Source organism: Bos indicus, chromosome 15 (assembly GCF_029378745.1).
Source record: "Bos indicus isolate NIAB-ARS_2022 breed Sahiwal x Tharparkar chromosome 15, NIAB-ARS_B.indTharparkar_mat_pri_1.0, whole genome shotgun sequence".
Lineage (NCBI taxonomy): Eukaryota > Metazoa > Chordata > Mammalia > Artiodactyla > Bovidae > Bos > Bos indicus.
Window position 1 is genome coordinate 66,216,643 of NC_091774.1, and position 15,334 is coordinate 66,231,976.

The following is a 15,334-nucleotide window of genomic DNA, read 5'->3' on the forward strand; positions in this document are numbered from 1 at the left end:
CAATGATGACAGAATCATCATACCCATTTCTCTTACAATTTTTTTTTCAATTCTTAGGTGTGGGCAGAAGAAAAAACTGGTGATCAACAATGGGAATGGAACCATGGAGGAGAGAAAGCCCAGCGGACTCAATGGAGAAGCTAGCAAGTCTCAGGAGATGGTGCATTTGGTGAACAAGGGGTCGTCAGAGACCCAAGACCAGTTCATGACGGCAGATGAGACGCGGAACTTGCAGAATGTGGATATGAAGATTGGGGTGTAACACCTACTTCATGACCTTGGAAATAAACCACCATTGGAGACACAACTATTACAGGGAGCTGGGACACTTCACAGATGCAATGTGCTACTGATTGTTTCATTGGGGATCTTTTTTTTTTAGCATAAAATTTTCTATTCCTTTTTTGGGAGTTTTTTGTGTTTTATTTTTCAAAGTCAGATCCAGTTGATAAAAACAGCATTGCTTTCTGAAATGAGGGCCCAGTTAATAATCAGCAAGAATTGGACTGTTCTAGTCCCCACTGAGAAGCGTCTCACCTCCCTGAGGTGTGTGATGGGCAGCTTCTAACAAAAGCCACACGTCCATCTTCCTGACCCTCAATCTTCCTCTTCACCCCACCTGCCAGGGAACAGCCCCCTGCTAAGGACATCCCCAGGGCTAAGAGGGATTGGCACCTGGTAGGAAATTTGAATGGGTCCATATTGCCCTTCCAGCAGCCCAATCCCTGGGCATTTCTTTCAAGTGGGGTTGGGGATGGGGGTGTACTGGTTACACATCCCCTTCTACAGACTCCTTGGAAAATTTTCAGATGCTTCTGGGAAATACCCAAACGGTGAAGCTATTTATCTATAGTAAGCTATTTATCTGTGTTTTTGAAATATGAAACCCTGGAGGTCCTTTGATCAGTGATTTTTTTTTTTTTTTTTGGTTACCTACCTGGTCAGAGGCATAAAGGGGTTTATGCTGATTCATAATAAACACCTGTACTTCTTCCACCTTAACCCTTTGTGCTGTGATCTTTCAGTTTCCTAACCAGCAAAGCCTGGGTCCCAACAGCTCATCAGAAAGAGGCAAGGAGATCCTCCTTGCAAGTCTTCATCTCAGAGCCACAAAGCCCCCGCTCAGGCTCACTCACCCAAATCTCACAGAGGACCAGGGGAGACAGTACTGTTTTATTTCTGAGGTTCCAAAGGCATTCTATCCTGTCCTACAACCAAAATTGTGAGAGGAGGACCTTCAGCTGCTTTTATGTATGAATGGCTGCCTGTTCTTTCCCCGGAAAGGCGGTGAAAAGACACGTTACATGTGCGTGACCTACCATTTGTGATGTTCCATGGTGGTGTCCAAAAACAACACGCAAGTGCCTTCTAACCTTTTGTAATAAAAGGAGAAGCCAATAGAAATGAAGGAGGACAGACAGTAGCCAACAGACTGGCACAAGTAGGGAAAGTGGGGCAGGGAGCAGTGCAGATCCTGTTGGAGGATTTTTATGGCCGTGTTTGTATTATGTTTTTTCAAGCCAGTGGTCTCCATTCAAAGCCATTACTACTCAGGGTTAACTTAAGTGGCTGGAGAATCCCTCAAAAGGTTACAGGGCTTCCCACCTTGGATTCATCACCAAATAAGCAGTTATATGGCCAAATAAGAGAATAATGGCTTTCTCTCCTGCTTGGCAAGTCTTTAGCAGTCTTTATATATAAGTTCAGGAGACTCCGTTGGTCCTAAAACTTCCAAAGGCTGCTGGTAATAGAAAAAATGGAATCTATAAAAATAAACTGGGACCTGCTTCCTTAGGTCCCCAGAAAAAGTAATTTGCCTACACTGATTACAACTGACAATGTTTCCCAGCCCAAATATGAAGAAGGAGGAGGAGAAGGAAGAGAAGGAAAACAACAGTCCCATGTGAATCAGGGCTGGGCTTACACCAAGAGTGGATTCTGAAGAGCATATCAGTATTTTAAGGAGAGTTGCCAGCTTTCTGCTCATTCGGAAACTCGACTCTTCCCCATCCACGCTCACAACCCGCTCCCCATCCTGGTCTTTGAAAGTTTCCTTTCTCTTCTGGGGATATCCTCAGTCAGCTCCATAGTTAGCTGTCTGGCGTTCTTTTTATTTTCAAGCCACTCTGTTGTTACTGCTGCTGTTGTCCAAGTACCCCCACTAGCCAGAGCTCTCCTGGGCTGCTTCAGACCCAGACAGGTTCATGCAGGCTCTTTAACTTAAATGCAACAAACCACGACAGGGGCAGATTCAAGAAAGCCAGACCCAGCTCAACCAACCCTAGATTCTCTTTGGGGTCCTGGACAGTCATACAAGTCTCACAGCTCGGGAAGGTTTTCCACACCTTCTATACATTCCCATCAAGTAGGCTGAAATTTTGTTCAGTAACTCAGTAGTGTCCGACTCTTTGGACCCCATGGACTGCAGCATGCCAGGCCTCCCTGTTCTTCACCGTCTCCCAGAGCTTGCTCAAACTCATGTCCATTGAGTCGGTGATGCTATCCAAGCATCTCATCCTCTGTCGTCCCCTTCTCTTCCTGCCCTCAATCTATCTCAGCATCAGGGTCTTTTCTAATGAGTCGGCTCTTTGCATCAGGTGGCCAAAGTACTGGTGATTCAGCTTCAGCAGCAGCCTTTCCAATGAATATTCAGGATTGAATTCCTTTAGGATGGACTGGTTGGATCTCCTTGCAGTCCAAGGGACTCTCAAGAGTCTTCTCCAATACCACAGTTTAAAAGCATCAATTCCTCAGCACTCAGCCTTTTTATGATTCAGCTCTCACGTCCATACATGACTACTAGAAAAACCGTAGCTTTGACTAGACAGACCTTTGTTGGCAAAGTAACATCTCTGCTTTTTAATACGCTGTCTAGGTTTGTCATTGCTTTTCTTCCGAGAAGCAAGCGTCTTTTAATTTCATGGCTGCAATCACCATCTGCAGGGATTTTTCCATCAAGTAGGCTGAAATAGGAGATTGTTTTCTACTCTCTTTTGGAATTACATATGATCTTCCCTTTCATAATTGTTGTCACCCCTCACTTGGCTATACCTCTGTGTTCTTAGGAAAGGGAAAGGGGAAGTCTAAAACTTTCATCCTAGGATACAATACCCCTGCAACATTGCCTGTGCTCAGGGAATAGAATCTACACCCTGCCACTTGAAATAAGGATGTAACTCCATGCCATTCCTACCAGTAGCTTGCCAGGTGGCCTGGGCTGGGTCTTAAACTGAGTATTATTTGTAAAAGAAAGGGGCCAGCATTTTGTCATTTTGCAGAGCTTAGGAGAGCAAAGCTGATAGTTTTGCAAAGCTGAGGGCTTCAGGTGTAATTTTTCCTGAAAAACTACAAATCTTTTGTGTCTCCTGAGGGCTTCCTTTAAATTAGCATTAGGTGAAAAATAAGATGGGGCAAAAGATACCTTCATATCCATATTTTGCAGATTCTAGCCTGGTAGAGATTTCTCTAGCAGAACCTCTCAAGAAATTTTACATCAAGACCGTGACAACTAGAATCAATTCATGGCCTCCATTCACTCAATATACCAGTACACAGCACGGGAGTAGGAGAAAGAAATCACTAATTTCTCTAGAAAGCAAAATGTACTTAAGAATATCATTCATCCTTTTGTCACAGGAATGTCTTTTTATAAACCACTTGTGTTGAATTTTTCCAAGAATATCTCACTGTTCATGCATGCATGATGGCCATTGTTAAATACTTTGATTTTTTGCAGCACACCCTCAACTCCGATTTTTGTATATTTTTTTAATGACCAATAATAATGAGGAAAGCATGATATATATATTACTCAGCTGGAAGCACTTATTGGAACATATTAAAAGGCTACTATTAAAATGGTTAGTGGGTTAAAAGGGAAATGGACTCAGGAGCCTCTGATTTAAAGGGGTAGGAGGCGTAGGGGGGCAGAGCTGTGACGATTTGGTTGTTTGGGTAATTTAGATGCACAAAGTTAAAGGTTTATGAGGTGACTAGAGCTTCACACTCATTTTTTTCTAAAAAGAAACATTAAATTAATTTCTAACACTTAAAACTCTTCTTTTGGAGAAAGTGTAATTTTCCATTAAAAGTGTGTGGTCCACACATTAAAATTAAATGAGATACTGTAAAGTGTTAATACTTTAAAAGCCAAGAACTACCATTGGCCTTCTAGTTAAAGAAAGGAGAGAAAACATACTCACCTTCCTTCCCTCATGCAAGGCTCTAAAAAGACAATGAAGAGATACTGCAAAAAGATTTAAACCCATGGGGCCAAAGAGGATGGAGGAAGAGTCAATAACAGCAAAAATTTGAAGCTGGAAAGTGATGGTTCATTGATAACTGAGCAAATTTGGAAAAGCTGGATCCCAAGCCAGCAGGGAGGAATTGAGAAGCAACCAGATTTGTGCAGCAGAACTCTCAAAGTCATAAGATTTGGCAGCATTAGCTGTTTCTGGACACTGTGGATAAAGTGAAGTGAAGTCGCTCAGTTGTGTCTGACTCTTTGTGACCCGACCCCACAGACTGTAGCCTACAAGGCTCCTTTGTCCCTGGAATTTTCCAGGCAAGAGTACTGGAGTCGGTTGCCGTTTCCTTCTCCAGAGGATCTTCCCAAGCCAGGGATCGTACCCGGGTCTCCTGCATTGCAGGCAGACGCTTTACCGTCTAAGCCACCAGGGAAGCCCTGGTGGAGAAGGCTGGGCTCAAATTAGGGAGATGGCTAAATGACTAAGTAGTTGAATGACTGTTCTTTCTCCAACTTTTTACACAGTTGACATTAAAAGTATCATTCTGTAAAGTGGAACTGTATGTAAGGAATGTCAGCCTTGCTAGACATTTTCCTCCAACTTGGCTCCCAGAATGCTGGTGGACAAGCATATACAATATGCTCCAGGCAAAACTCAGTCTTCCTGGGGAATTTGATAAACTTCAGAGCAAACCAAAAGGTAGTAACAGGATGGCTTCTCAAGGCTATATATAGCCCAGCAAAGCAATCTACAATGAAGATCTCAAACCCTTCCAGGCGCATGGGGCTCTTAGCTTACTGTGGCTCCCTCCTACCCATGAGACAATTCATGGAGAAGGAAACTTTAAAAATATATATCAGTAATGGTCTCAGTAAGAAAATAAGAGATAATTCTATCTATGAAAGAAGAACTGGTAAAAAAGGAACATTTAGTGAACCCCTAAAAAAGAAACTTTTAAAAATTCAAATTGAAAGCACACACACACAAAAAAACACAACTCAACAGCAAGTTTGGAAATAAAATTGAAGAAATATCCCAGATAACAGTGTGAGGACAAAGCAATGGAAACAGAGGAGAAAAGAAAAGTAGAGAAAATTCTAGAACATCTATCTTACAAATAATAGGAATTACACAAAGAGAAACAGAGGATATAAAGAAGGAATCATTTAAGAAGTAGGTCAAGAAAATTCCTCAGAATTAAAGAGTATGAATACTAGACTAAAAGGATTGAGTGCTTAGCACGAAGGATGAAAACAGATACATGATAAGACATATCATTTAAAAAATTTATAATAGTCAAGGCAAAGAGATTGTCTTATAAGTTTCTGAGGAGGAAAGTGTATATCATAAAGAGGATTGAGAGTAAGAATAGATTTAGACTTCTCAACAGCCACCTTGAGTGAGGACTATGAAACAAGTGCCATAAAAATTCTAAGAGAAATGTTTTCGAGCTAGAATTCGAATGTAGCCAAACCACAAATTAACTGTAAGGGCAGAGTGAAAACATTTCATATCTGCATTATCTCCAAACCTAGTCATCCATTCCCAGGCTACTCCTGAAGGATATACTCCATTAAAGCAAGGGAGTTACTAAGAAAGGGGAAAATATGAGATTCAGAAAGCAAAGTAAAAGAAATTCCTAAAGAGATAATAAAGGGAGACCCTGAGCTGACGCTGTACTGCATGTCTCAGGAACAATCAATCCAAACTAGAATACTGATTAATAAAGGAAGCAATAAATGCCTTGGCTTTGTTGACCTCTAATTAAAAAGGTTATTTTTCAGTTATAGCAGCTAACTACTGAGGCATTTTAAAACCACTCCAAAGCAGAGCAATTTAAAATAACAAACATTGGTTATTTCTCATGAGTCCACCCATTGACCAGGTGCTTCTGGGATCTGGCCAGGGCTCAGCTGAACATGACTGGACTGCTCATGGTTGTACTTAGCAAACAGGTCAGCTAGAAGTTGGCTGATCTACTATGGCTTCATCTAGGATGGGGGGACCATTGGAGGCTCTTTGTGTGTGTTCCTCACACACCTCCAAGGTCTGGCAGGGTTCCAGGTGAGGGCAGTTGCCCACAACACTTCTTGAGGCCAAGAACTTCTCCTCTACCCTAACACTATTATACTATTCACCAAAGCAAGGCACAAGACGAGCCCAGATTTGGACACTGGGAAGCAGATTCTACCTCTTCATGGGAATTGCTGCAAAGTCCTATCACAAAAAACGTAGCTTTGAGGAGATCAATGACCAGGGCCATCAGTACAATCAACCTATGACAGATGTGTTGAAAGATTCTTGTGCTCAAGGGCACCTCTCCTGTTTATGCATAAGATACACACTCCATTTTGACTGTGTTGGCAATAGCATTCTTTTAAAAAGCCATAAACAACTTCATAATTGCTATTCACTGGAAAAGGAAGGAGCCGGATCCTATGTAAAATATAGTTTGGGAGATAGGACAGTAGAAAGAACATGAGCTCTAGAATTAGACAAATCTGAGTTTTAATATCGACTCTACCACTCTACCACTGCTCAACCCTGCTCACACAGCTTAAATGCTTTTAGTCTTAGCTTTCTCATCTGTAAAAAAAAAAGACCACAAACCTTCACAGGCTTGCTGTGAGGGTTGAAGGAGAGAATCGGTACATGGCTGTGGCTGGCATATATCAGGTCCTTAAAAATATTCTTATCTGAATATTAATTCATCTCCCACAGACACACTCTAGGTACTTAATCTCCTTCTTCCTCACCCCCTCCAGTTTTCCAAACTCTAACCGGGTTTTTGTTTTTTTTTTAATTTTTAATTGGATGATGATTACAATATTGTGATGGTTTCTGCCATACATCAACATGAATCAGCCAGTTTTTAAATGTGAGTGACTATTAACTGAGGGTATCTGGACCCAGAATATTTCAGAATCCAAGGCTCTCCTTTAAAGCAAGACTGAAGAGCAGTCCAGGAAGCAGGGTAGCTGCTGTCCTTTGAAGAAATCTCACTATTCAAGCTGTGGTTGCAAATTAACCAGAGCTGGAGCCCCACCCACGGCTTTGATCCTGACCTCCAGGAAGTAGCCTCACCCACCCCCACCTGAACGGAGATCTTTCTTCCCCTCAGAGCACCTTTCCACCGTGTCCACATGTCCCTGAAGCAGGTCTTACTCTGCCATTTTCTTCATTTGCCTGTGGGCCTCTCTTTCATGAGACAAGTGAGTCTCTTGAGGGCAGATTTGGTTTTGTATCTCCAACACACAACGGAAGGCCCAGCCTCATAACAGCCTCAAAAGTTACCATCTGCTGTTCACTTATGGATACCTGGGTTTGCACATCTGTTAGTCTTCCCTGGGTTTCCCCGCTGGTTCTGTGGTAAAGAAACCACCTGCAGTGGGGCTTCCCAGGTGGCGCAGTGGTAGACAATCCGCCTGCGATGCAGGAGATGTGGGCTAGATCCCTGGGTTGGGAAGATCCCCTGGAGAAGGAAATGGCAACCCACTCCAGTATTATTGCCTGGGAAATCCCATGGACAGAGGAGCCTACAGGAGCATGGGAACTGCAGTCCATGGGTTTGCAAAGAGTCAGACACAACTTAGGGACTGACCATACACTCATGAGTCTTCCCTACTACCCATGAAGGGGAATTCTTACCCCATTTGAACAAGTGAGGTACTGGCAGGTACTGAGAAGTTAATGATGTCCCCCAGCTACACAAGTAGGAAGTGGTGGGGCCTGAAATGGAGCCCAACTCCATCCAAAGACTCTGACTTAACCTACTTTATTGCCTGTTGCAGACTTTCGGTAAACTGAACTTGGCAAACTTAAGAGATGGTCTCCAAGTATCACAAACCAGGTCAGCATGCCCTCTCTGTGCCTGTTGGGGCCAAAGGAGGGGTTTGGAAACCACAGGAAGGGTTTGGGGATGACTAAGTGAAGATGCATTTACCATTTTGGCCATAGTGGTAATAGAATTAATTTAGGACACCATAAACAACTTCATGGAAGCTGTCTTTATTGAAAAGTGAAGGAGTCAGACACACGTAAAGGTGATTTTTCCCATGACGCCTGGGGGAAAGGGCCAGGCGAGCAGGCAGTCTGGCTGAGCCATCCTTCTTGCCCAGTTACTGCGCGTCAGCCTCCAGCCTCATCTCATGCCTGTGTTGACATCTGGTCTTCATCACCAGTAGTTTGCCCATCACGGCTCCCCATCACCCGCCTCCTCAATCCCGCCCCCTCAGGTTTCCAGACTGATTGCTTCATCATGTGATGACTACTGTTTTCCAGGAGTCTGGTCCAAACCACTTCCTTCTTCCTAAGTCCTTGAAGAGGAGTGACAAAAATCTCAAGAAAGGCAGCTGAAGTTTAGTTAGAAAATGACGGTCTTTAAAATGAAACAGGGAATTTCCTGGTGGTAACTTCCCAGGTGGCACTCGTGGTAAAGAACCCACCTGTCAGTGCAGGTTGATGTAAGAGAAATGGGTTCAATCCCTGGGTGGGGAAGATCCCCTGGAGGAGGGCATGCCAACCCACTCCAGTATTCTTGCCTGGAGAATCCCACAGACAGAGAAACCTGGTGGGCTACAGTCCATAGGGCCGCACAGAGTCGGACACGACTGAAGTGACTCAGCATGCACACCAGTGGTTAGAATTCCATGATTTCTCTGCAGAGGATGTGAGTTCCATTCTCTGGTTGGGAAACTAAGATCCTGCAAGCTGTACAGTGCAGCCAAAAAGTAAAATAAAATAAAACTGAGTTCAAATCCACCCCCTGCCACTTACTCCCTTTATGACCTTCACAAGTCATTGAATGGCTCTGTGCCTCATTGCCTCATCTGTAACTTGGGAATAGTAATTACCACCAGAAAGACTGCTGGGGGATTAAATAAGATAATGCGTGTAAAATACATGGGATATTGTAGTTGAACACGCATTTCCTGTCTCTTGACATCTTCCAAGTTTTTATTGTGTGAATCCACAGTAGGGACCCAGATAAAATGTGAACCAGGATGCAGGGGAAGTCAGAGGTATTCCAGAATTTTTCAGCCCCTCCCAAACCCTTCTAGGAATTGGGGTCCTAAGAACCTCCCACCCTGAGATGCCCAAATAGAGAAGAAAAGAGGTTCCCCTCCTGTTTTCTAGGGAAGGGTGGAATTATCAAAGCATAGTATTGACAAATCTTACTACACAGAGGCCCTGCCAGAGCCAAGCTTCAGGGTGGCTCTTTCCTGGGGAGAGAGAGGAGACAGGTTGAAATTCCAGGGACCGAGCTCCAGAGATCACAGGCCCTCACCGTGGGAAGTCTTCCACGCAGAAGTGGGGAGACAGGTTTTAATCTGTAAAGGCTTAAGGGCAATTCCAACACAGGCAAGCTTACTGGAGTTCAGGAAGAGCTGCGCTTTTAATTTTCTACTCCTCCCAAGTTTCTTTAAATCTCATTAAGAAATGAAGAAAGAAATGTCAGGAAAAGCAGTCAGAAGGATAAAAATAGAATTAGAAGAAGACAAAGAAGAGCGAGACTTGAACAATTGTTCTGGAAAAAAAAAGGTAGTACCTATTTCTTAAGGACCGTTGGCATTTAGCAATCATAGAAAAAAGAATAGGTGTGTGTGTGTGTGTGTGCTCAATCGTGTCCAAGTGTTTGTGACCCCGTGGACTCTAGCCCACCAGGTTCCTCTGTCCATGGGATTTCCCAGGCAAAAATACTGGAATGGGTTGCCATTTCCTGCTCCAGGGTAATCTTCCTGACCCACGGATTGAACTCAAGTCTCCTGCTTTGGCAGGCAGATTCTTCATGGTCTGAGTTACCTGGGAAGCCCAAGAATAGGTGTAATTGGCCTCAAAAAGTCTCAAGAAGGACAGCATCGCTCCCCCTCATTCTCAGTGAGGTTTGCCGGCTGCACTCCCAGGACAGATTGAATAGGCCACACTTGGCTGCTCTTGTCTTGCGCCCCCAAAGCCACATTCCCTGGGCTCTGGGGTCTGGCACCTTCAGAAGGTCTGGACAGGTTACAGAGTTGTTGGTGATCTGGGGCTCCATCTTAGGACAGCACCAGGCTGAGACTTCTCTCAGCAGACAGACTTTCTGACCCTGTGTTTTACACCTATTTTCTCTTTGGCAGAATTTAGAGATTCATGGAAAAGCTAAGAAAAATCCTGGGTGTTCATCTGGCAAACAAAGGATGAGATCAACGTGAATTCTCCCACCTAGTTTCAGTCTTCTCAGAAACTGAGTATTTTCCCTGTTAAGTCCAACGTCCTTGACGGCCTTTCCTGACCTGTTGATCATGCGCCCCCTAGTGGACACTTCTAAACATCCCTGTGATCCACGTGGAAATTGAATCCAGCCATCTGGTCATAGCAAACACCCTCTTCCAACAACACAAGAGAAGACTCTATACATGGACATCACCAGATGGTCAACACCGAAATCAGATTGATTATATTCTTTGCAGCCAAAGATGGAGAAGCTCTATACAGTTATCAGAAACAAGACTGGGAGCTGACTGTGGCTCAGATCATGAACTCTTTATTGCCAGATTCAGACTTAAATAGAAGAAAGTAGGGAAAATCACTAGACCATTCAGATATGACCTAAATCAAATCCCTTACAGTTATACAGTGGAAGTGAGAAATAGATTCAGGGATTAGATCTGATAAAGTGCCTGAAGAACTATGGATGGAGGTTCGTGACATTGTACAGGAGGCAGTGATCAAGACCATCCCCAAGAAAAAGAAATGCAAAATGACTAAATGGCTGTCTGACGAGGCCTTACAAATAGCTGAGAAAAGAAGAGAAGTGAAAAGCAAAGGAGAAGAGGAAAGATATACCCATTTGAATGCAGAGTGCCAAAGAATAGCAAGGAGAGATAAGAAAGCTTTCCTCAGCGATCTGCAAAGAAATAGAGGAAAACAACAGAATGGGAAAGACTAGAGATCTCTTCAAGAAAATTAGAGATACCAAGGGAACATTTCATGCAAAGATGGGCTCCATAAAGGACAGAAATGGTATGGACCTAACAGAAGCAGAAGATATTAAGAAGAGGTGGCAAGAATACACAGAAGAACTATACAAAAAAGATCTACATGACCCAGATAATCACGATAGTGTGATCACTCACCTAGAGCCAGACATCCTGAAATGCGAAGTCAAGTGGGCCTTAGGAAGCATCACTATGAACAAAGCTAGTGGAGGTGATGGAATTCCAGGTGAGCTATTTCAAATCCTAAAAGATGATGCTGTGAAAGTGCTTCACTCAATATGCCAGCAAATTTGGAAAACTCAGCAGTGGCCACAGGACTGGAAAAGGTCAGTTTTCATTCCAATCCCAAAGAAAGGCAATGCCAAAGAATGTTCAAACTACTGCACAATTGCACTCATCTCACACGTTAGTAAAGTAATGCTCAAAATTCTCCAAGCCAGGCTTCAGCAATATGTGAACCATGAACTTCCAGATGTTCAAGCTGGATTTAGAAAAGGCAGAGGAACCAGAGATCAAATTGCCAACATCTGCTGGATCATCGAAAAAACAAGAGAGTTCCAGAAAAAACATCTACTTCGGCTTTATTGACTATGCCAAAGCCATTGACTGTGTGGATCACAACAAACTGTGGAAAATTCTGAAAGAGATGGGAATACCAGACCACCGGATCTGCCTCCTGAGAAAATCTGTATACAGGTCAAGAAGCAACAGTTAGAACTGGACATGGAACAACAGACTGGTTCCAAATTGGAAAAGGAGTACGTCAAGGCTGTATATTGTCACCCTGCTTATTTAACTTCTATGCAGAGTACATCATGAAAAATGCTGGGCTAGATGAAGCACAAGCTGGAATCAAGATTGCCAGGAGAAATATCAATAACCTCAGATACGCAGATGACATTACCCTTATGATAGAAAGCAAAGAAGAACTAAAGAGCCTCTTGATGAAAGTGAAAGAGGAGAGTGAAAAGTTGGCTTAAAATTCAACATTCAGAAAACCAAGATCATGGCATCTGGTCCCATCACTTCATGGGAAATAGACATGGAAACAGTGTCAGACTTTATTTTTCTGGGCTACAGAATCACTGCCGATGGTGACTGCAACCATGAAATTAAAAGACGCTTGCTCCTTGGAAGAAAGCTATGACAAACCTAAATAGCATATTTAAAAGCAGAGACATTACCAACAAAGGTCTGTCTAGTCAAGGCTATGGTTTTTCCTGTGGTCATGTATGGATGTGAGAGTTGGACCGTGAAGAAAGCTGAGTGCCAAAGAATTGATGCTTTTGAACTGTGGTGTTGGAGAAGACTCTTGAGAGTCCCTTGGACTGCAAGGAGATCTAACCAGTCCATTCTAAAGGAGATCAGCCCTGGGTGTTCTTTGGAAGGAATGATCCTGAAGCTGAAACTCCAATACTTTGGCCACCTGATGTGAAGAACTGATTCATTGGGAAAGACCCTGATGCTGAGAAAGATTGAATGTGGGAGGAGAAGGGGACAACAGAGGATGAGATGGCTGGATGGCATTACTGACTCAATGGACATGAGTTTGAGTGAGCTCCGGGAGTTGGTGATGGACAGGGATGCCTGACATGCTGTAGTCCATGAGGTCACAAAGAGTCAGACACGACTGAGCGACTGAACTGAACTGAACTGAACCTTTCAAAGAACCCACCTTCCAATGCGGGAGACTTAAGAGAGGTGGATTCTTTCCCTGGGTTGGAAAGATCCCCTGGAAGAGGAAATGGCAACCCACTCTGGTATCTTTGCCAGGAAAATACCATGGACAGAGGAGCCTGGCAGGCTACCAGTCCATGGTGTTGCAAAGAGTCGGACACGACTGAAGTGACTTAGCACTAGCACCTGACTTCAGTCCTTGAATCTTCAAAGTAAAACCAGAAAGAAGAAGATGAAGGTGGGAGTCTGTGCACTAAGGCTGTGTGGACTGGAAATGAAACTGGGTTGCCTGGGTGATGGGACCAAGGGTCAGAGTACAGCTGATGGTCTACATTTTCTTTTAAATCACTCCCTTGTGTTTTGAAAAGGATTCAAAGATGCTTAAAGGAGAAGGAAATATTAATTAATTGCCGTTTAGTCATAATACTGAATACCTCCTCCTATGTACTGGGCGTGTGCTGTGTGCTGGGCTTCACGTCTTTGTCTGAGGTACACAGAGAACTGTGGCAGAGGACCCGCTGCTGTGATGGGGGCTGTAGAGGAGGGTATCTGTCTACAGAGGCTGGCACTGACTGTTTATCATCTACCTGACACACTATTTAAAACATGTGGTGTGATGGGAGCAACTTAAGTATCCATCAACAGATAGCAGGATAAAGATGTGGGGGGTGTGTGTGTGTGTGCACACATGCACAAGCACGTGTGTGAATATTACTCAACCATAAAAATGAATGAAATCTTACCATTTGCAGCAACATGGAGGGTATTATGCTTAATGAAGTAAGTCAGGCAGAGAAAAATACTGTATACTTTCATTGATATGTGGACTCTCAAAAATAAAATAAATGATTGACTATAACCAACCAGAAACAGACTCACAGATACAGAGAACAAGCTAATGGTTATCAGTGGGAGGAAGGGTTGGAGGAGGGGCAAATAGGAGAAGGACTAAGAAGTACAAATTACTAGGTATAAAATAAGTAAGACATAAATATATAATGTACAGCCCAACTAATATTTTATAATAACTTTGAATGAAGCAAAGCCTATAAAAATATCAAATCACTTTGTTGTACACCTAAAACTAATTAACATTGTAAATCAACAATGTTTCAATTTGAAATTTTAATTGAATTGAAAAAATGTGTGTGCTTATCTGTTAAGTTATTTAACCTCTCTGGGGCTGTATAGGTCTTAGAATATAGCTTACAGTGTTATCAGAACTAAACAAATTAGCATCTTGAAGGTCTCAGAATAGTGTCTGGCACAGAGCACACATGTGTGCTAAAATAAGGAAACTGAAATAAGACTCACACAGCCATGTGAGATCTAGTACTTTATTATTCTCACTCTGCAGATGGGGAAACGAAGGCATGGGAGCACGGTTGCTCAATTAGTAAGTGGCAGAGCCAGGATGCCAACATGAGCAGCCTGGAGCCAGCGCCTACTTCCCTTCAGTTCAGTTCAGTTGCTCAGTTGTGTCTGACTCTTTGCGACCCCATGGACCACAGCATGCCAGGCCTCCCTGTCCATCACCAACTCCCGGAGCTCACTCAAACTCATGTCCATTGAGTCGGTGATGCCATCCAGCCATCTCACCTCTGTTGCCCACTTCTCCTTGCACATTCAATCTTTCCCAGCATCAGGGTTCTTCCCAATGAGTCAGTTCTTCACATCAGGTGGCCAAAGTACTGGAGTTTCAGCTTTAGCATCAGTCCTTCCAATGAATATTCAGGACTGATTTCCTTTAAGATGGACTGGTTGGATCTTCTTGCAGTCCAAGGGACTCTCAGGAGTCTTCTCCAACACCACAGTTCAAAAGCATCAATTGTTTTGCGCTGAGCTTTCTTTACAGTTCATCTCTCACAATCATACATGACTACTAAAAAAAACATAGCTTTGACTATATGGACTTTTGTTGGTAAAGGTCTGATTTTTAATAATATGCTGTTTAGGTTGGTCATAGCTTTTTTCCAAGGAGCAAGCGTCTTTTAATTTCATGGCTGCAGTCACCATCTGCAGTGATTTTATAGCCCAGAAAAATAAAATCTGCCACTGTTTCCACTGTTTTCATGTCTATTTGTCATGAAGTGATGGGACCAGATGCCATGATCTTAATTTTCTGAATGTTGAATTTTAAGCCAACTTCTTCACTCTCCTCTTTCACTTTCATCAAGAGGCTCTTTAGTTCTTCTTTGCTTTCTATCATAAGGATAATGTCATCTGCATATCTGAGGTTATTGATATTTCTCTCGGCAATCTTGATTCCAGCTTGTGTTTCATCTAGTCCAGCATTTCTCATGATGTACTCTGCATATAAGTTAAATACACAGGGTGACAATATACAGCCTTGATGTACTCCTTTTCCAATTTGGAACCAGTCTGTTGTTCCATGTCCAGTTCTAACTGTTGCTTCTTGACCTGTATACAGAT

At 43.1% G+C, this 15,334-nt stretch overlaps 1 protein-coding gene across 11 annotated transcripts in view; it reads left to right on the plus strand.

Moving 5' to 3' along the window:
- The window catches only part of CD44 (CD44 molecule (IN blood group)), an 87,869-nt gene extending 86,867 nt beyond the window's left edge, over positions 1-1,002 (plus strand). For all 11 annotated transcript variants that reach the window (XM_019975397.2, XM_019975398.2, XM_070804032.1 and 8 more), the window contains one exon: positions 58-1,002. In XM_019975397.2, coding sequence (XP_019830956.2) covers positions 58-262 — 205 coding nt within the window. In that variant the 3' untranslated portion in view covers positions 263-1,002. The remainder of the gene's footprint in view (positions 1-57) is intronic.
- The last annotated feature ends 14,332 nt before the right edge of the window (positions 1,003-15,334 follow it).